At 38.9% G+C, this 22731-nt stretch overlaps 2 protein-coding genes across 7 annotated transcripts in view; one reads left to right on the top strand and one right to left on the bottom strand.

The window, feature by feature from the left end:
• Positions 1–3759, bottom strand: part of SMPX (small muscle protein X-linked) — a 41296-nt gene extending 37537 nt beyond the window's left edge. The window contains exons 1-2 of one of the 2 annotated variants that reach the window (XM_032678978.1): positions 3642–3759; positions 40–99 (exon numbers count right to left, since the gene is read on the bottom strand). In XM_032678978.1, coding sequence (XP_032534869.1) covers positions 40–78 — 39 coding nt within the window. In that variant the 5' untranslated portion in view covers positions 79–99; positions 3642–3759. Of the gene's footprint in view, positions 1–39; positions 100–1296; positions 1396–3641 lie in introns of those variants that run through there. The other variant, XM_032678979.1, reaches the window with a different exon arrangement.
• MBTPS2 (membrane bound transcription factor peptidase, site 2) overlaps positions 1–22731 on the top strand; it is a 63924-nt gene that overhangs the window by 8056 nt on the left and 33137 nt on the right. For 3 of the 5 annotated variants that reach the window (XR_004355221.1, XM_032678974.1, XM_032678973.1), the window contains exons 1-3: positions 15188–15355; positions 20082–20230; positions 21933–22071. Coding sequence is in view for 4 of the 5 variants with exons in the window: in XM_032678974.1 (XP_032534865.1) it covers positions 15281–15355; positions 20082–20230; positions 21933–22071 (363 nt within the window). In the remaining variant the exon portion in view is untranslated. Of the gene's footprint in view, positions 1–15187; positions 15356–15461; positions 15677–20081; positions 20231–21932; positions 22072–22731 lie in introns of those variants that run through there. The other 2 variants (XM_032678976.1, XM_032678977.1) reach the window with 2 other exon arrangements.

Here is a 22731-nt window from a genome sequence, read left to right as displayed (position 1 = left end):
TTATTTTATTATATTAGAAACATAAATACTGTCTCTTACCTGAATGGCTTTGACATGTGACGCTGGCTGTTTTGACATTTTTAAGACAGAGGCTTATCCCTGCAAGCAAAATGGGAAAGTGTTACAGGCTCTGACATTCTGATAGCTAAGGGAGATAAGCTAGAACTTAACCCATGCTGCCTCTTGACAGGCATCCATTTCATCTGCCCATCTCCTGTTTCCATCTCACTTTCCAAGTTGCTTAGTTATTCCTTCTGAATATCAGAAGGAGACAGAACACCCGAGCTTCTCCAATTAATCTTTCATAGCCACAAATGAAGGTATCTCTTTCACATTAAAAACAATAATGAGTAGAGATAAGGAATCTCTCAAACCTTAACAGCGTTGTAAAATGAGTAAGAACTACAGGAAGCATTTGAGGATAAACAATGTATGATCATCTCTGTTACAGTATGTATGTGGGAATTACTAAAACTTTCAGTTTAAGCCTTCTTTCAAATAAAGCATAACTTGTTAGAAAACATTTACAAATGCAGACCATTTTCTGACTCTCAAATCCTTTAATGCCTGTAGACTGAAAATTATCAAGATGGTCAAACTGAAAAGTTTTCTTTGACAATTGCTAGTGTACAAAGTAGCCTCTCTTCAAAGTTTTGGATCCTACAGATTCACAAATTTTCTTTAGTAATAAGATAAGAAGTAACAGATTTTTCCATACACTTTTATGCAGGTGGAGAAATACGGACTGTTACACTATTACTATACAATAACAAAAGGAGACACACTGAAGTAAAGAGCAATAACTTTTATTAGCAGAATATTTGAAACATCATCTCAGCCTTTTATTCTTTCACTGAGAACTAAGATTTTAACTGGACTAGACCTTCATCAAAGTCTGGTTATTTAAGCATTATAATACAAAGTAAGGTAGTAATACCAAAAGCTGAGAAATTATTTCATCAGAAAACTCATTGATCGCAACCAAATTACATCATATTTTTCATACTATATTTAACCTGAGACAGGAAGAGAAGTAATGAGAATAGTGATAAATGACATAGGAGAGATAGTAGAAACATATTGGGAAATTAAAAGTGTCAAAGACTTGGCTACTCCAAAGAGTATAAATGTCACGCGAGGCAGTACCAAAAAAAAATTATAGCTAGGTTGGTTTCAACTTGGAATCTCAGCCTTAAATTGTATCACTGGGGCAGCATGGAAGACTTGCTCTTGCATATTCTCACATCAGCTTTAAATCTGTGTATGGTTCCAAGCAGAATTAAATGCAAAAATGACCTGCCATTAGAGGTCTCCCTTTGGTCACACTCTCAGATGCAAAGAGCGCCATCCAAGCCAATACGGTGTTCAGTTAGAGGGTGTCATCTTCATAAATGCCTTTGGGTTGAAATTGCTTCCACTGAAGTAATAAATCAGAAAAAATTCCATTGTGCAAAATAAAAACAGCACTGTTTTTATTTTAGTTACTCTTCCAGTGAGTTTTAGATTGTGGTTTTATGCACACAATCTTAAAAATCAGAGGTAGTTTTTAAAACTTCAGAATTCACTTTATGGATGCAATCTTGGCCACTAAAGTTCATGACAAAATTCGAGTAGACTTCAAAAACACAGAAGAATTTACTACACTCTCTCTCCTTCCTTTTTAAAAATCTTTACTACGCATAGAAATAACTGTTCTGTTAACCAGTGACTGTATTCCAAAAGAAACACTGAGCAGTCCCCCAGTTTATTGGGAAGATAGGACTAATAATACAGAATTAATTTTTCTTATCATCCTTTCCTCTTTCTAATCAAAATGGCAAATGGAAACAAAAGTACAGAAAAATTACATAAAACATTTTAAACCAAAGTGGATCTAATTCCCAACCACTGTCACAAAGGAATTCAAGCTAAGATATATTTCTTCATCTTGAATGCCTGTGCATTGCAAAAAACATTGATACACAGCTCTTGGGCCACCTAGAGATCAACAGGAAGGATTTACACTGAATCTCAGCTTTAAAACAAGTACAGTGTCAGTGCTCCTCAGCGAGGTGCTCTGGGTTCACAAGCAGTCAGTGTTCAAAATTACTGCAATCAGACACCGGTTCCTAAAGAGGGATGCATGATACAATTGTGTAGGACTGCTTTTGGAGGAGGTGATTTTCCTACCAGATCCTGCTGTCCTCATTACCACCAGAGAAATCAGGACAACAGCAAACTACTGAGTAAAAATAGATCAACTTCTCTGGCTCTTTCCCCTTCTCTACCTTCCCTGAGTTTCCTTACAGAGTGATACTGACCATCAATCACAGGAAAATAAACCTTATGTTTTTTAACAGCAGCTGTTACAGAAATGATTATTTAATTTTTATAAATTCCTTTGTTCTTTTGCCACGTGTCTCAGAGAGAGAGTCAAGAGTGCTGCACTGATTGTATTAAGTTATTCCTGGCATTCTGATCAGCTCTGCAAACTTGAAAAAAAATCCCACTTCACCCTCATTTCCACGGCCAGATTTCACATGTAAAGCAGGCAGAGAAATGCAGACACATGGAGCCTTTATTCCCTGGTGTCTTTTTGGCCTCCCCACACCTTACCTTTTACCTTTTATGGGCTGCATGCTGAGCCAAACTTAGAAAGCAATGGCAATGTTGGTTCAGTCTGGAGCTGGGTAATGCTAGGCTTCCCTTGCAAATTCCCTTGCTTCACAGTGAAAGTACTTGAGCAGAACTACTTGTGAAATACAGGACTATTACAGTGAAATAAATCAGTGTTTTGAAGCGAGACTTTGTAAAACAAAGGACCTATCTTCTGTCTCTCTGCTAAAAATAATTTCTGACAGGGCTGCAGCGAGATAATAAGCTGACTTGTTCAATTTGCTTTAAATACGATGAGATATCATAATGCCATCTTTTGTAATCCACACAAGAGATGTACAGTAGCACACAGACAACAGAAAGAGCCCTCCCCCTGCCCCAGCTGGAAGCTGTCCTCTCCCCCCATCGCACGCACGGCATCAAGCACTACGGGTATTTTGGACACAGAACTGCAGTGTATTATCTTATTAAAAGGTTTTGACAGGAACTACACTACTGTGAGACCCAGCGAGTACAATGAAAGAAGAGAAACCCCCACTTCACAGCTTTCAGCCTGTTACACAAAAACCTACTACATGCTCTAGGCAGATGTGGTCACATTTTCTGTAATACATACATAATAATCTCTGCTATAGTTACCTGTTAAGCTTACAGTGAAAGAAACTACTCTTACCATCCAACCCCCCATGTAATATTTCCCTAACAAACACAGAGAAAACAATAACCATCTACCTATGTAATACAGTATTCAATCTAATACACAGTTACACTTCTTATGAGTCACTAGGTATTTAAGTGACTTTCTATTTTAAATCTTTATAGAGATCCCCACAGACTAAGAAGCAATAGCAATCTGCTCTGAATATGCTGATATGCTGCACAAGACATTAAAATAAGCAGAAACATACAACTATTGTAGTCAACTCACAGCAGTTACAAAAGAGTTTTCATAAGGGTCTTCCAAGTTTTTAATTGACCCCTTCAATATTAGCTTACTTATTTACTTATATAAGAAAAGTTCCAAACCGTCAAGTGAGTATGCACACCTCCTTTTGATGCTGAAAGAGGTACCTTCTTCCACCAGCTGAGGTATTGACTGTGACCCTTTTAATGTGTCTGAAATAGCTCTGATGCTTTCAGCCTGGACGGCACTCAGAGCTGCTCCAGGCTAGATTGGGACTCAGCAGAGAAGCAAAGTGTAAAAGGGAATTCCTGTCATAGCTTCCAGTTGTTCTTCCTAAATATAGAGTTTGATTCACTCTGTAACTTGGTCCCCTGTGACACTTGACCATGGTAAAACCAGGGCTCAACTGTCAAGCAGGAGGTGTTGAAGGAGCACACCTTTGGGTCCTTTTCCCGCCCTCCCTCTCCCTGTCATTCTGGGCTTTTCCCAAGTGCCAGGCATATAGTGGCAGTGGGTAACGCATAACTCCTCCCAGGGCATTTGGGGCAGCATGTGCCTCCCTGCTGCCACACCGGGGAAGGAAATAATTATGGAGACGTAATTATGAAGAACTCAACTCAGAGGAAGTGTCTAGGGGAGGTGAATGACACACCAACGTGACTGTATTGCTGCCGCCTCGGGAGCAAACTCGCACAGCAGCTGCCCTGGGGTCTCAGCACAGCCTTCCTCTGCGCAGGACAGCCATGGGGGGGAGGAAGGCTTCTGAGTGTACGAGGCCACAGTGGCCAGCTGCTGAGCTTTTGGGCATGGGGATGAAGAAAAGGTAAAGGAAGAGTGTGTATGTGTGTGTGTGAGTGAGTTGCTATAGCTCACGAGGGAACTGAAACGTTACTACAGTCATGCTCATGTGGCTGGAGGGCTGTCTTCAGTGAAGGCTACTGATGGAGATCTGTCACAGCAAGTTGTGCGTGGGGCATATTCTCATTTCCAATTGCAGAAGTGCAGACTCCTGTTCATTGTATCTTCACAAGAGTGAACTTCCCTCTCCATCACTCCTCTGATGTACCTGTTTTCCATCGGACCCACAACACCAATGGTGACAAGAACAGTGTCATTATGGGCAACACTGTACTGGCCACTTGCTGCTACTCTTTGCCACTTTTAGGAGAAGATCAAAAACTTTCAAAATTAGTGCCAAAGACATTTATCATAGAATCACAGAATCATAGAATGGTTTGCGCTGGGAGGGACTAACTCCCTGGCCATGGACAGGGAACCTTCCACTATACCAGACTACTCAGAGCCCCATCCAGCCTGGTCTTGAACACCTCCAGGGATAGGGAGTCCAGAAACTCTCTGGGCAACCCGTTCCAGTGCTTCACCACCCTCACAGCAAAGAATTTCTGCATAATATCTAATCTAAACCTATCATCCTTCAGTTTAAAGCCATTCCTCCCTGTCCCATCACTACATGCCCTTGTGAAAAGTCCCTCTCCAGCTTTCCTGTAGCCCCCTTTAGGTACTGGAAGGTGTTATAAGGTCTCTCTGGAGCCTTTTCTTCTCCAGGCTGAGCAACCCCAACTCTCGCAATCTGTCTTCAAAGAAGACGTGATCCAGCCCTCTGATCAACTTAGTGGCTCTCCTCTAGACTTGTTCCGACAGGTCCACATCTGTCTTATGCTGGGGACCTCAGAGTTAAACACAGTTCTCCAGGTGGGGTCTCACAAGAGTGGAGTAGAGGGGGAGAATCACCCCCCTTGATCTGCTGGTCACACCTCTTTTTATGCAGCTTATGACTCAGTTTCCTTCTGGGTTGCAAGTGCACACTGCCACATATTGAGCATTTTGTTCACAAACACCCCCAAGTCCTTCTCCTCTGGGCTGCTCTCAATCCATTCTCTACCCAGCCTGTACTTGTGCTTGGGGCTGCCCTGAGCCAGGGTCACTACTTTGCACTTGGCCTTGTTGAACTTCAGTAGGTTCTCACAGGCTCATCTTTCAGGCCTGTCAAGGTCCCTCAGGATGGCAACTACTCATAAAAACTAGTGGTTGGGATTGTGATTTCAGAGAGGATCTCCCTTGACTTTAACTTATTTGACCAAAGAGTCTTTTCATTTCAAGTATCTCAAAGACGAATATGACCAATCAGACTGCTTCATTAAGTCTGTGACTCACTCTCTGTTGCCTTCTTTTCCAAAAACATTGTCATCTGGAAGCCAATAAAGCTGATGACTTGTAACGTGGTCTTGTACATGAACATATTTCAATTTATATTACAATTATATTACAAACTAGCTCTGGAATACACAGTTCTTTATTCCACATGTCATTAATTTGCAAAGGTAGGCCATTGTTTAGATTTGAAAATAATTTTGCAAATATGCCTAAGAAATACCAGCTCAATGCTGTTTCCCTCAATAAATTTTCATAGCAGTGACAAGTAATTTAATAGACAGTCTTAGTGATGTGTACACAGGAAGAGAATCTACCTCTGCCACATACCTAACACCCATAAACTGTCACACCTGAACTGTATTAAACTGTGGGGATAAAAGGAGAAAACTCAAATTTTATCAATAATATTAGAAAATATAGATCTGAGTAGATTTTGAAGGGGAAAAAAGCCACTCAGCATTATTTTGCAGCATACCATTACCTTTGAATAACCTCTGCGATGCACAGCCCCATGACTTGCAGATTCATCTGTTAATACATGCAGCAGATGATTTAGTAAGTAAATAATGAGGCATATGTGCATTTCAGAGGATGGATTCATCTGGCAAGTCAAGGCCATGTATATTGTCACACGTAGCATAGAATTATTATGTCTTTTGTACAGAAATCCAGTATATTTATTTGAAGTATGATATCCCAATATAGTTAAAAACAGACTTTTGTTTCATTCCTAGAAGCTTGTCTAATTAACACACTTCCTGGAACAGCTTATTAGTTTTGAAAGTGAAGTTGATGGTTAACAGAAATGTGTATGTATCTTACTTCTCGACTGAGATATTTCTCTGCATAATGTCAGAATTGTTTTTCTAAAGCTGTCACTACTTAATATGCTTATTAAATGTTTTGCTTTTGGAGAAGCCTCATGAGTGCAGATAAAATTTCCCTGAGTATCCCAAAAGAAAAATATTTTTTGTATTATAGTCAAAAATTTTTTTGTTTAATGCAAACAATTGAAAATGCAAGTTAACACAGGAGCAGTCACAACCTCAGCTCACTTAAGATTTTTTTGAATTAAAAAGTTAAAAAATACATTTCTGGAGTTTTGCTTTAAATTATCGAGTATGATATGATAGATCTCTAGCAATGTAAAATTTTGCTGTCTTAATTTTAGCTCTGTAAATTACAGTTAAGAATAATGGGTCCACAAAATTAAGTATTTTATTAATTTCTTCCTATCTCTATCTTCATTTGTATTTTTAATGAAGAATATGAAAACTTAATTTGCAGGGCAACTAGTGTAACTATTCTCCTCATTCAACAGACCTAAATTATTGACTAAGATTTAAAAACAAGAAACCTGCTATCAGACAGATATATTGGAGGAGTAACACAGAGAATCCCGAAAAAAACCAAACAAACCCACCATCCATTTTCTCACTCACTCAGGTTTTATTTGTACTTTTGGCTATTTTCCCTTAGTAAGGATGTATCTACTCCATGTAACAATTACTTGGCACATAGGCTTGATGAAAGGCAGAGACTTTTAGCAATGGTTCCCAGTCACATGAGGTTAGACAGAACTACAGAAATTTAAAATACAGTGGAGCTACCAATTTTACCAGTCATCATAGTCCATTCTTATTCTTGCTTTAAACTGAAAATAATTTTGAATCATGGATTGCAGAAACAATGTCAAACCTCAGCAATTTTGTCAAAGGAAAATTTTTTGAGGAAGTATTATTTAGTGTTCAATTGTTTCTCCACATTTTGCCCAGTCTTTATTTCTTAATATCAAGAAAAAAAACAAGGACTTTCTCTTGAGTTTCTATTTGTACAGTTATGCCAACAACAGTGATCAAGCCATTTAAATAATGAATGACATAAAATAGCATGCAAAAATGTTTGCTGTTATCTAGTGGACAGGAAATAAACAAACATATCTGAATTAGCTGATTTTGTTTCTGTGACATTTCTGGGCTTCTAAATATTAATTCAACTCCTGCATGCTCCCTTTCCTTTCCATGGAAAAGCATCATGATTATTATCACAGACTGTTCCATAGAGAAATAATTAGACTTGTATTAAGGAGATGGTCTCATTAGAGGCTGCCAGTGACCTTGTTCTAAATTTCAGAGTTACAGCAACATTAATAGTGTTGTTAGCATCATCTAAGATTTTGTATTAAGTTCTGAAACCTGCATTATGAATGTAATCCATATAAATGCTAGAACATCATAGCTTTGACCACTATTACCCAAAAGCCATATTCTCTGTTGCTTCGTATTGTGTAAAATTCTTAGTTACCAAAATGTTCTTGGAAACTGAAATGTGATGATGTTGTACAAGCAACAAATTTTTTTCCTTTTTCCTGGTAAATTTTGACCACTATACCTGGCAGAGGTGACACTATAAGAAAGAGCAAGGGTAGCAGCAGATTTATAAGAGAATGTGAAATGTAAATGACATGCTGAATTCTGTAAACATCCTATCTGCTATAATGATTCAGCATTGTTTGGAAAAGATACAAAAAACATGACACTGTACCATCTGATATTGTTCTTGGCAAACAAGTTCAACAAAATAGGAACTGACTAAATCATTGGTGAAATTTTGAGCAGAAAGGCTACTCATTGTTTTCACAAGTCAGGATAGTTCAAATAAGCATCTACTATCTTTTTCAATTCCACCACACTCTTATTTTGATTATGGCCATCCCTATCAATTGATCACATCAGCTGCACACTATTAGCTCTTGACTTCAGATTAAGACCTTACCTGGTATGCAGTGAGGAATTTTGCTGTTGTATCAATCTGACCCAAAAATGCACAAGAACTAAGTACAGACATACCAGAGGACTTGGGGACTCAGCACCACAGAAAGTAATTTATTTCTCTCTTGTAATAAAGCTTCTCTCTTGTAATAAAGCTTGAAACAAAACTGCAGTTGTGCAGGTAGTCAGCTCACATGCAGCTATGGTCCTGCTGTGAGCACAATCATCTGATCTGTAACTAAGAGAACAATGACTAAATTCAGCTGATTCCTCATCTAAATGGCATATTAACAGGAAAGAAAGACATGGTTGAGACATGAAGCATCTGTGGTAGAAAGCTCCATCCAGAACAAGGGAGATGAGGCAATGGAGGAAGCAGAATTTCAAGGACTTTATAAAGCAATGAATGCCTTAAGAGAAAAAATGACCAAACTCAAGGACAGCTGCACCGATCTGCTGAATCATGTGAGATTGATCAGTTGCTATCTTTGGTTTGTATCTGCTGTACAGAAAATAAAAGATGAAGATTGTTAAACCATTGGTGCAAAGATTTTTAAAGTTTGAATCAATATCAGGACACTTATCTTAGTTCCCATGAATCATAAGGAAAAAAATATTTATCTTCTCATACCTCCAATGTTGTGAAAAATAAGGCAATTAAGAATGAATGCTTTCCATGGTGAAGATATGAACAAATCTACTACTCATATTTATCTATCCAGTAGTCAAACATGATTCATATCAAACCTTATTTTTATTGAATCATATCTGCTACAGGAACATTTTTCAATCATCTGTGGTCTCCTGCCATACAAATATTGTAGATGTTCAGAGAGAAATTGCCAAAAGAATTCATTGTTGGCACAGAAAGACCAGTAAAATCCTCCAGCTGTTCCATCGGGAAATGATGTTTTCTGATACAGTATCAAACCTTAAGGATCAAAAAGTATATAAACAGTTTATCTTTGGAAATTATACAAAGTAGTTTTTAAAATCTTCACAGTTTACACCCATATGAATTAGAGTTGTGGACAGGCAATATCGTCTATACGGGAATAATAACAAGTCTGGAAAAAGAAACTATATTAAGCTGTTTCACTCTGTCTCCTCTGGCTGTGCAACACAGTCCCTTTGAAGCACAGTTCAGTTCTTGAGATCTGGAGCTAAAAGTGGTGCTTGAAAATCATGTCTTGGAAATGACTTTTGAGAACTGCAGGCTGTGCTGTGTTTCCTGTGCCCACCATCAGTGAGGTGCTGGCCATTATCTTCATACTCTGACAAGTATAAACTGATTATTTATTTTTATTAGAAAGAAAGGAAATGTTCTTAGCTCAGGCTCCTAACATAAAGTGATCTATGTAAGGCAGAACTGCTGTTTTGTCATGGATAGTTCACAGGTGCACTGGCTGACAAGGGGCAGAGGAGATTTGTAGTACTGGGACACCAGTTACAATTAGTTTATCCACTGCATGGAGGGGCGATGCAATCATGAAGCTACTCTCCCTTGTCCTTGAGGCAGAACAAAACCAGTGCTGGCTTAACTGACTGCTATGCTGCATGATGAAGCAATTCAGGAGCAATTCAAGAGCTGCTTCAGCCATCTGTACAGTCCAGGCAGACAGTTACAGTGATATCCTCAATAGTTCATCCTGTGCAAGACATTCCAATTGCTCAGAACAGCCAAATACCAAATATGCATAGGCAATCCAGGTTGGAAGGGGCCCTGAGTATCCTGGTCTAGTGAAAGGTGTCCCTGCCCAGGGGGGCAGGAACTACATGATCTTTAATGTCCCTTCCAACCCAACCCATTCTATGATTCTGTGAATGGAAATGCTTTGGGCTTTAACAGCCATTAAATAATGAGTACAGACTACTTTGTCTCCTCCAAACTGTTAACTCACTTTGACTTACTCAGGTTAAGTGCACTTCTTTCCCTAGTGTTCAAGGCTGCCTTACAAGTTTTGGGGTTTAAACTTGACAGGTCTAATGCTATCATGTGCATTTGCTTCAGGTTACAGTAAGCATAAAAGAACACCTGTTAGACTTAAACTATTCTATATTTTTGCATTCTGCTGTAAAATAAGATATCATATACAGAGGGACTTAACAGGTAATTTAAATTAAAAAAACCCCAAACACAACAAACCAGCAAAATTGTGCAGCATTAGCTTTCCTTGTGTGCTCTTCTCCTTTACGGATTTATCCCTTTTTTAACTGGAGTTTAGGTTAACTCTTTTTCATGGACAGACTTTTAAAGTTATAAAGTGATCCCAACATAGGAAATAATGCTGAATAGCTGTTTGGGAGTAGATATTCCATGTTTTCCCTCAAGCCCAACAGATAAGCAAGCAAGACTATCATCTAAAATGGGTGAAACCTGAAACTAATATTCTTATGGAACTGTATTCTAGAATTAGTATTCAAGACACATCTCTCAAGTTTCTCCATTTTCTTTGCTTTTCTTTAAAGTTTGACACTCAATTCTCCTTGGAGTGCAACAGCTTCGGAGGCCATTCTTTTAGGTGTAATTCCAATTGTGATGGGCCTACCAGAATTATGACTGATGGGTAAATGCTGCAAATTGGTAGCAATTAAGAAAAACCTGTAATTTGTTTTGCAATAGGTCAACACTGTGAAACAATTGGTGAAAAAGCACATACAACTACTATTTGTTGCAGAATAATGTAGTAAAGGCATGGTTCTATGAACACGTGTGCTTTTTCTTTACATTTTCAATGAACAGTGACTTAAGAACAAATTTAATTTGTTTTAAGAATCAAAATCCCATCTTTCCAGCAAGTATTTTTGGTAACCAGGTTAAATACTGCAAACAAACTCTGAACCTTCACAGAATATTTTGACCTCATTTCTGTTTAAATAAAGTAAGACTCTTTTATACTGTAATTGGAACATAAAAAAAACCAAAACAATAACATTATGTAACATTCTGCTCTTTTCTTTTTTAGGCACAGCAAGGATGAAAAGTGGGTTTTTTTTTAATTTTCTTGTTTGGGTTCATTTTAAATGATACACATATGTCTCCATAATTCCCATTATCCAAATTGGTATTAGTAGGTAATGAAAACATATTTGTCCTTCAGACCTTTACAACCAATGCTATATACACCTCTGTAGTATGCCAGTCTCTGTATGTCTCCTCTTGTTTCTCGATTTCTTCTTTACTCTGATCTTTTTATTCCCTCCAGAAGCAATCTCCTAACATGCAGAAGTGCTTAATGGACCATCTATTTCATCTTTACTCATCAGTTTCTTCTTTCATGCTTCCTACTTAAATTCTCAGCTAGGCTTGAAGGCTCATTCTATAAATATTCACATATTCCATTAGAGCACCCCTTCGTTTTAAGTTACACTGGCACATAAACATTTGCAGAATCACATTTTATTCCATCCCTCCTTTCCTCTGCTTAGCTCATCTCTGTGCCCAACAATCTAGTGATGAAGACTACTCAGAACATATCTGAAAAGCCATTTGGTTTCCCCAAGGCTTAAACATTTATTCAATCAAGTAATGTTCTGATTGTAGTGTCTTTGAACTGGCAAAATTTACAACCTTTCCTCAACAAAATCAACATCTTAGCTGATTGTAGGTCTGAGATTGTGATAAACTGCAATTCTGTACAATTTCCCTGAAGCCCTGCAAAGCCCTCTAACATCAGACATTTTGAAAATGTTGTTAAGACTAGTTTCACTTTTATTTTGCAATGTGTATGCTATGGTAATGTCTGAATACTCACATATCTACTTTAATAATAGATCAAAGTTGAAGAGATTAAATATTAGACACATTGATAATTAATCTTAAGATAAACATATTTGTCTAAAAAAAGACACCTATGATATTAAATCTCTAACTGAATTAATATCTTAATGTATTAACAGATTCTGCTTGGTATTCAGTTGATAAATTATATTTATTCAGTAGTATTATGTTTATGAGAGCATTTTTTTTCTGTCTAAACTTTTTGCATGGACTTATATACTCTTGCATGATGATTGATGTTTATCATTTTCTAACATTCTTTGATACTTTTGAGGTCCACTCATGTCCTGCCCTTAACACACACCCCAAGTGTGACTCCTAAAACTCTGATAGTTACACTGCTCTGTAACAGTGTGTGGATACTGGGCACTAACTGGATTACTGCATGGCATTTTGCTTTGGCCACTACCTTAGCTTAATATCTGATGGTAAGTAAAACCAAGACGTGGTAAAACATGTATCAGTACCTGTACTACCTTCTGAACGATTTTGAAGTGGAAATCTTTAATTCTGAATAATGTAACTTTCAAAATGCAATCACTCCCTGTAACACTTCACAGTCCACAACAGTTTAATTCCATGGGAACAAGGATAAACTTTGCCTTTCTGCCAGGGGCAAAACACCTGCTCAAGTTACACAAGTCAGAGCAGTGGGGCTGGCAGTTCACTCAGAATATCTGTCTTCTGCATTCCAGAAACCTTTTATTTTTGTTCTTGTTTTCTTGTGATAAACTTTCGAACAATAAAGTACAGACTATATTTTCACTTTCATTTTCATTCCTTTTTAGTTGCACTTCCAATTTCTATGACGACTCAATAAAATTCAAGTCTGTATTTTTATGGTATACTAAGTGAATATATAAGTAAAAATACAATAACATTACTAAACCTGTTTATCAACTTGTTCATTTAAACATACCCATTTTAGTTTGCTTTATTTCACCATTAGTAAAAGTATTCATGTTCTCAACTGTTTGAATACAATTCGCCTCCATTCCTTCCAAAGATGACCACAGTTTAAATTCTGTATATTAATATTAAATGCATTTTGGTCAATGGAACAACTTCAGTTTTCAACTAATAAGGTGTAGAATAAGCCATATTTGCATAATTTTTCAATGATTTGTAATTGAACTTCCTAGATTGGGAACCACTGCAGAAATATTGTTATCAGATCTGATTATTCTGGGACTCTGTTTATGATTCCTTTTAAATGCTGGGGACATCTCAAAGTTGTATATGTCAGTGGACAAACTCAAATTTGGTTGCATGCAGGGTTGGATACGCTTCCTGTAATTCTCCAGTTTTATGTCAGAATGATATTCTTTCCAAAGTTCTCCAAAGGCATCAATCAACATGAACAGCTCCCATCAAAGGGAAGGGATGTAAGGATGATGGAAAATTTAAAGGGGGGGGAGGGGGGAAACCATTCCTGAATTGATAGGAAAGACAAAGGAATTAAGCAAACAGAGAACAAGTGAAAGCCAGCCCAGCCTGCATTACCAGTTCACTTCCCACTCTATGTCCACAAGTGCCAATGATGAGAGATTGGCCAGCACTATCTGCCTTCACTTGCTGATCTAAACCTGGGCTACAGACCTTTGTATTCCTCAGCAATGCCATGTGGTCAGTGAAAAGAGAGGTAGCTGAAAGGACCCAAGGTGTTCAAAGCTGAGAAGTTCTTCCTGCTGGTAGCATAAGGTAAAACTCACAGCACCCATTCTGGGAAGAACAGGATGAAGCAGCATATATGGAACAAAGAGTGAGCTGACAAATCTGTAAAGGTGGCTGAAAAACAGCATTAAAAACACTTAAATTCTAGGAAAGGGAAGTATTGATGCAGTTTTTTATTCAAGAGACAGGAGCTTGTACATCTCCTTTAAAAACACAAACACAACTTCTACAAAGATTTCTGTGCAAAAAAGAAAGGCTGTGGTTGGTTTTATGAACCCTTCTATTGACAGTCCCACGTTTTCACAGAAAGGTCCATGAACCCACAGACTAATCAGAGATAAAGGATGGACGGAATAAACCTCTTCAGAAGACAGATGACCTTCTGAGTCATTTCTCACAAGCCAATGAAAGAACAAAGTTTATCTGAAGCACGTAGGAAAAGGTGGACTGGAAGCCATAAACTGCAGAAGGGCTCTCCCCCTGCTCTCTTGATTCAAACTGTAGAGAGGTCTCCCACTGCTGCTGTCCCGATTGCTTGAAGAATCTTACGAGAAAACCGAGGACATCATAGCACATTTTTTTCAGAGAAGGGGACGGGAGGGGGAAGGGGCAGTTCAATTTGCACAGTTTGCGTAGGCAGATAAATACTTTCCTTTAACCTTTGCCAAACCTTGTAATTGCTTGCTTTTAGTGTTCAAGCTGTAAGTGGAAGTTTTTAAACTAAGATAAACCCTGAGAAATCAACTCTTAATCTCAGTGACCTCACAACACATCCCAATTCTGGGAACAACAAAACACGCCCAGGAGGAGGGGCGGGACCGACCGAGGCACAGCCGGAGAACGGATACTGGGAGCAGGTTGGTAAGGACACACAGTGGCCAGAGTGCCTGAAAGTCAGTCTTACAGCGAGCCTCACGGAACCATCTTCCCGTGCCATGACGTCAGCATTAAATTTCTGGAAGAATGTCAGCGCTTAAAGGGAATCCTATTGCTCCCTCGTCACTGAAGCGCTTACACAACTCGCTTTAATCTCGCCACCGCAGATCACTTTTAGTCTCCTGCCCGACATCGCTTTCAGGAGTAGACAGATGACACAAATACTGCAAACGGCGGTGGAAGCGCTCCACCCTCAGCCCGCCCTCAGCCCCTGCCCCGCCCCTCAGCCAGCCAAGCCCCGCCCATGTCCCGCCCCGCCCCTCACTGCGCACGCGCCCCGCCCTGACGACCCCCAGCGCTCCCCCGGGTCGTGACGTCACTCCGCCACTGCCCTCGGCTCGACGCGCCACCCGGAAACGTCCGCCCGGGCACCGCAGCTGTCTGGAGAAAAGTTCCGGGCGGTTTTGGTTCCGGGGGCCGCCCGCATGAAGCGCGGCCGCGGCGATGATCCCGATCTCGGTGGTCGTGTGCGTGCTGGGCGGCTGGTGCGCCGTGTACCTGGCGGACACGCTGCTCAAGGTGAGGGTTGGGGGCGCAGGGCCGGGAGGACGTAGCGGCAGGACCGTGCCCCGGCCCGCCTTCCCTCCCTTCCGACACCCCCGGGCGGCCCGCGGGCCTCGCTCCCCTGAGCGGAGGACCCGCCGCCCCGCCCGGGCTTGCCGCGCTTTCCCGGGCTGCTGAGGGCTTCCTTCCCCCAAGAGGAACCTCCTCGCCCCAGAGCCGGGCCCAGGGAGGCCGGGCTTTGCTTCCGCCCATCGCTCGGTTTAAAACGCCTCCACGGCGGCTACGGAGGCTTCGGTCCGCGTTAAAGGACCCAGCTTTTAATCTACTGCTTAAACAGTTCTGTGCTCTCTGGAGTTTAATGTATTAGTAAAAATGAGACCTTAATTTAGAAATTTGCTTTGCAGAGTACGTATTTTATATGTGTAGAGGATGTGTTTTATAATGATGATTTTTCTAAAAAATGTAAAAAGTAATGCATCATTTTTTTTAATGTCCGTGGTTTTATTGAAAAAAATAAGTTGAGACAGAGCTCGATACAAATAACTTTAAAATAAATAAACTTTAATCTTCAGAGAGTATTACAAGACTTGTCCTTTTCCTCCTGAGGGAGGAGGGAAAGGGTTGAAGGGAAAATACACCGACAAGACAGCATTCATTTTATCTAGGATGTGTTTGTGCATTGCACAAGTTTCATAAAGTGTTTGTGGGGTGTTTTTTTAAAGCTCCAGATGTATGATTTCTGAGAGATGATTGAAATTGCAAAGTAGGCTGTATGCTGGTTAAATATGAGGGAAAATGAAAAGAAAGGTTTGATCTGTAATTCTCATTCTGAATGTTACGGTCCAGGAGCTGCATCTGTTTCTGCCAAGGCAGAAAGAACCTAGTGATATCAAAGTACAAAATATTCATGTTGTCACTCCTGTAAAACATAGGAAGAAGAAATTTTAGGTGCAGAGAAAGCTTTGAAAAGTACGTGGCTCCCCCTGCAGCAAATTGGAAAGCAAGTGTAGCTCAGTAAATGATGAGAGCTGTTAGTTGCGAAATATCAGTCTGTACATAATGACAATAACAAATACAGTCATCTACCTGAAGATTTTTCAAATTTTATTACAGAAATTCTATATGAGGAATTTGAAAAAAAATGTGGCATTGGCCAGGTGCCAGAAGAACATGCTTTGAGACACAGCAGGAAGGTCAGCCTGGAGGCTGCTTTTCTTTTGGCAGCAACTTTGTGTTTGGTGAAGAATTTAGGGTATAGAGCAGGAACTGTGCTCAGGTAGGACTTGTTGTGCTGAGATGCTGAGACCATTTGCATCTCAGAGTTCTGAAAATTTCTTTCTGCATTAGACCATCAAATGGTCTAATGTAATGAAGGAGTGACACTGTTTTTCTTGTTACAGCCTCTGGTAGAGGGAGGGAAAAAAGCCCCACTTGGGGCCAACTTAGTGCCTGATTTATATTGCAAAAACAAGGGGGAATGCCTGGAATTCTGTAGTCAGCATGAAAGTCCAGGGGGTAAATTTTGACTTTGGTCTTTTAACTAAAAGTTGACAAAGGTTATTTAAAGTCAGGAAGTGTGTGGAAGCTGTTGGGTTTTAGTGAACTTGCTGGCAGATCACATGTGTAGGCATCTCAGTGATAAGCTTAACTGTGAGCACCATAATCAAAATAGAATTTGGGTTAAATAACCAGATTTATATAATTAGGAAGCTCAGGGTTGCTTGTTTTACTGCTGGTACTGTAAATCTGCCACATTCACAACCTCACAAGGCTGATAGCAACTGTAGCAAAGGTGCTTAAACCTCAAATCACTTACAATTTAATTACAGAGAAAGGATATACAGAGCATGAGTGAAAAGTAATACAGGAGCACTTTACTTTGCATGATCCTGTTGATAATTTTATTCTGTGAACTTGTTCCATGTGCAATACCTTTTCCTCAGTTTCTTCCCTTACTGGTTTTGTTCAGATTTCAATCATTTTATTGGGCAGTCTGCCTTTTAGAAAGACTACAGTATAGGAAGTATAAATGTATTTTTGCACAAATAATTTCACATTGTCATATTGCTAAAGTTACATTATGAGATACATTTGTGTTAGAAAACTAAAGCTATGCTAAATCAAGCTGAATTTTGGAGTGTTAAGTCCCTCTTGTTGCTCCTTATTGGAGCACTGTCATCAAAGTTTTCACTGAAGCTTGGGTCCTACAAAAGGGAATTAGACAGATCCCTAATTTCTTCTCCCCAGCATCCTAAATATCATATTTCATTCTGCCTGAAGGATCAGGAATGAGTGAAGGGTAAAAGGTTGCCCCTCCTGCTATGAGAAATAAAGGATGCATTAGGCACATTGAGCCAAGGTTAGCTCTCAGCTTTTAAGGTCAGGAAGCTGAAATGATTCAAAGCTCTTGAACAGATTTTGTCAGCAAAGAAGAATGTTAAGGACTCCTGCTTGCTGGCAGATATTTATGGAGCTCCTGGAGTATTTAGCAGACATTTATTATTTTGAAGGCTTGCATAAATAAAAAAGGTATTGCTTTTATAGAAAAATTAGTATAACAAAGAACACTTAGATCTCAACTTGGAGAAACAGAGGGAGTTTGAAATGAAACACACCAGGGCACAAGGCTGCGTGTGGAATGTGGGGGTCCTACTGTGATCAACACAGAGGGAGCAAAAGTTTACACAGAGCTTTTTAATATATTTTACAAGGGGATGCAGTCTTTTAGTGATCATAAATACTGTTTACATAACTTGTGAGGAAAACGCGAAACAAAAATTTTTGGCACTTTTTTTTTTTTTTTCCCCATTTGGCAGATGCATTGTCAGTGACTCCATATTTCTCATGGACAACTTCATACTTATTTATGTCTTGCTACTACAGTGAGCAAGTGATGTTGTTGGAATGAATTCAAAGGGAAGGATTTGTGGCATTTCTAGGGAAAAAAGTGGGTTTTGCATGTGATAAAAGGAAAACATTTTCAAGTTCCAAATTAATGTATCTGACTGCCTCTATTATAATAATGTTTTAGATTGTTTTGGGTGTTTTTTGGACTCTGTGTGAATGAATAGGATGTGTTTTCTTAATTCCCAAAAGACAGTTTCTCATATCAGAGGTACTTAATGACATATGTATTTCTGTTTTAATTTTCTGGTAGATTATGCGAGGAGGTCTTTTCCTTGGTTTCTTTGGCTTCTGTAGTACAAGTGTAATCATTTTTGTGATCTCTTCCATTAAAGTTTAAAAAGCTGGGTTAGCAAATGCTGATCTGACTGTGGACACTAAACGTAATGGTGTCATAGGGAGTGAGCAGTGTTGATTAGGGAAAGCAATACAATGAAAATTTCTGTTGGTGCCTTCAGTTGGCTGAAAAAAAATGTGGCTGAAATCAATAGGATGAAGAAGAAGGGAATGACACAGAAATATATAGGCAGAAAGGATAAATGGTGTAGTAGGTGATACTTGAACAGTGACCCGGGTAAAGGAATCTCACGTCCTAGGAGATTTGTTGCTTGAAATAAACTTTTAGTGTTCAAGTTTTAATTAATTTGACGAAATGAGAAAAGCTGTTAACACAGTTCTGCAAAATGAGATCCTGAGCCCCCACCACCACTGTGGCAGGGCAGGAGGAAAGCAAGGAACCTGGCAAGTTCTAAATTTGTTTAAAGAACCACAACAGCCAGAAACTTGTGAAGTTCCTCCTGGGGGAGGAGAAGGAAGCCTGTTGTGAACTACACATTCCAGATGTCTTCAGTAGGTGCTGCTGCTTGTGGGGAACCCTGGGAACAATGTTCCAGTTCAGACAGCTCCAAGGATTTGTCTGGATTATGTCAGAGACACTTCTGCCTTGGGAACTGCCCAAAGTCAGGAGGCTCAAGCCTGCTGTGTGCTTTTCCTGAGCTATGAGTTCCTCTTTCACCTCTGAGTAAAGCATTCCTTCTGCTGGATTTCTGATAGTAGCTTCCCTGAAGCAGGTGACTAAAGTCTGTTGAGAATGCAAGTGTCATATAGTATGAAGTAGCAATTGCAAAACAATGTGTCTATTGGTCTATTGCTCTTATTAGAGCAGCTAATACTGCAGGTAAGTATTAATCGTATAGTTTAGAGGTCGCATTTCTCATCAAGCGACATCTTTGGAACTACTGGAAGTGTATTGAAATGCTGAGAAGTTACCATAGTGAATCACCATTGCAATACCAGTTGATAATTCCTTGTAGGGTTTTTTTAGCATGATTTTCAGAGTCTCTGTGTTTGAAAAGTAGACCTCATTTTTACCCTTACTAATGGGTATCTGCAATACTGAGCCATATCTCACGAGTATTAGAAACAGTTTTTTCAGTTGAAGACAAAATAAGTGTTTTCCATTATTGTAGTCTTTAAAATGTTGATTGGAATATAATTGCTCATTCAAAGAATACCATCAACAGTCTTTAGCCTTCTACCTGGACAGTAGAACTAGAAGTGATTTAACACTGGGAAAGATGACATAAGATCTTGTTTGTCAAATAACACTGGATCACTCTCACAAACCTAGAACTGTTACAAATGACATCAAAACAGTGGCATAACTTTTTCTTATTATGTGTCATACCTACCTATAGGTCAGAATATAAAGAATGTGTATGACATTTACCTGAAGGGATACATCTGGTTTTTTATTAACAGACCACATTTACTGCTTGGTCACGTTACAGAGTCATCCTGGAATTTTTGGTCCAACTGATTTTCCATTGTTTTGCAGTCATCCAGCTCTCTGAAGGCATCATATGAAGACTGGCTGCTGACATATGGCCTGAGCATCTCTCCCTTTCACATGCGATGGCAAACAGCTCTGTTCAACCGCCAGTTCTACAGCTGGGGGAGATGGAACCCCAAATTTCTGTATTTATGGTATAAATTCAGGATTTTTTTTTTCTTCTGTCGAATACAGAGTCAGCAGTTGAACCATATCTGTGCCTTTCAGCCTTAAAAATGCAATGGGTAGACATGGTTATTTCAGTAGGCTAATGATAAAACCAGATTAGAGTGGCTGCTATAATTGTACTGTGCCAGTATAAGTCTTTCTCCTCTACTAGAACAATACATAATTGTAATACAGGTTGCATATTGAGATGCTATAGAACTAGAAATCTTTAAACCTTTGGTTTGAAGTTCTTAAGAATACAGCTATTGCATGCACTACTGCATATAGAAATAGGTCTGAAAGCAGCTTCTCATATTCTTGATCTGTCCATCACTTCCATCACCAGACCCTGAGCTCTCCCCAATCTCTAAGTTTACCAAGTACTCAGCTGTGTCCCTGTAGTCAATCCTTGGGCAGACATTCAGCAATGATACCTGCTCAGAAGCACATTGCTCACCTTCTGTCTTTTATCTGCCTTCACCTTTCCCTGCTGAGGTTGCGCAGTGCTGGGAATGGGTAGGTAAGTAGGGTGGTTTAGTATGGGTGCTTCTGAACTGGTTTAGGAAACTATTGCTTGGTTGCCTTCCTAGCATTACTTTGTATCTGCTCTGAAAATATAAAATGAGTAAGGTTTGAATTTCTTTTCATTTCCCTTATTGCTACCCTCAGTGAGATAGTAATAAAAGAGAGCTCTGCTTCATACTGGTTTCTCTGGTATGTAATGATTTTGTAGTAATCAGTCTGAAATAGTTCTATATCAATTACAATTTGTAATGCATATGACTTATTACAGTATAGTGTTTTCCCTGGTCTCTTTAATTAACATTACAAGTACATGTTGCTTAAAATAAATCTACTAATTCCCAGTGAGCTTCATTAAGGATGGTAAGAGAACAGCTATGCTATTGTGAGAAGAAGGAGGACTGCTGGAGAAGTGTTTTAGTTAGAAAATAAATGTTATCACATCCTTACAGTGTAAAATAATAATGCTGAATAAAAATTTGCCACTAGATGGAGTGACATGAATTGAAATTATTTTCAACACTGATTTTAATGAAAACTAAATTGATGAGAAAAACAATGTTATTTAAATAATTGATGTTAATCTGATCTTGCAGTTGTACCTTTTAGTTGTTCTTTAAAAAAGATTTGAGTCCCATTTATTGTTCTTTGCACTTCTTATTGTTTATAAGAAAGATGCAAAGTGTATTGAAAAAGCTTAGAATTTTGTAAGCTACCCCATCATTTGGTCCAGGTCTCTAGATGTGTGATGGCGTGGTGCAGCTAGGTCAATTATACATTGTTAGTTATGTTTATATATTATAGCTAAAGGCAGGTTACATGTATTGTGTAGCAGAATAAAATTTAGAATGTGTAAGAAGAGAATAAAAATATTCGAAAATTTATCAAGATGTGGTTTGATGTAAAACATTTATTAACCATGGAAAATATTGTATGTTATTAGTGTTTTATATATATATATATCTATATACTATATATTAGTATATAATTATTGTTATTTGTTTCCTTTAGGTAATATTTTTGTACTGGATTGCTGATACATGAATAGTAGTAGCATCAGATAAGTGTTGCCCTGTGTTTTGTGTGCTAAGTTGTGCTATAAAGCAGCTATATACACCCCATCTTCTTGTGGCTGTGGATTGCTAAACTGTTTGCTTCTCTTTGTAGGTTCAGCGTAGGAATGGTGTTTGGAATAGTTGCCATGTTTGGCTCTGTTCTCCTCCTCGGGAAGACGCTGATGCAAACACTGACACAGATGCTCACGGAGGCACCGAGAGCCCAGAACGATCGTATGCTGCAGGTCGTGGTAAGTGTGCTCTCCTCAGGTCTTTATGTGAGAGCTGGGATATAAAGCAGCTTCTTAATGGGGTATGTGGTGCTTAAATATTCCCATGCAAGAATAACCAAACTCCTGATGTTCATCTACGTGAAAATGTCCTGGTTTGTTATCGGCCTTAAAAATGGGGAGTGGGTATAGTAACAGAGGGCAAACGAAGGCAAACACGGAAGAGTTTATATTAAAAATTCTCAAGAGTGGGAATTGGCTAGTCATTTTGAAAAACCCTAAATTATAGTACTAAGAATATAAAACAGAGCTAAGAATTTGCCTCCTGTGAGCTGTGCAGTGTAGAGTTCACAAGAACAGACAAGTCTGTTTCATCTACTACAATACAAAACATCAGTGGAGAAGGAAAGAAGTGCAAAGAGCCTTGTGTGATAGTAGAAGCAAAGATTTATTAGTGAGGAGGTGGCATTTTTTTTTTGATTGTTCAATGACTTATGACCTAATTTACAATCTGAAATTTAAAGTGCTGTTTCTAGCAGTATCTAGTTAAAGGCCTAATAACAATATATTTAATTCTTTTAAGGATTTCTGATGCTGGACAATATATTGTATGGTTTTAGAACAGAATGTATTTCACAGAATGGGAGAGACTGCAAATCATGTCTTTCTTATCTCTACACA

The sequence above is a fragment of the Chiroxiphia lanceolata genome, chromosome 2, assembly GCF_009829145.1.
Source record: "Chiroxiphia lanceolata isolate bChiLan1 chromosome 2, bChiLan1.pri, whole genome shotgun sequence".
In the NCBI taxonomy this organism is placed as follows: Eukaryota; Metazoa; Chordata; class Aves; order Passeriformes; family Pipridae; genus Chiroxiphia; species Chiroxiphia lanceolata.
The sequence above is the reverse complement of the archived record's forward strand: the minus strand, read 5'-3'. Positions and strand labels throughout refer to the sequence as shown.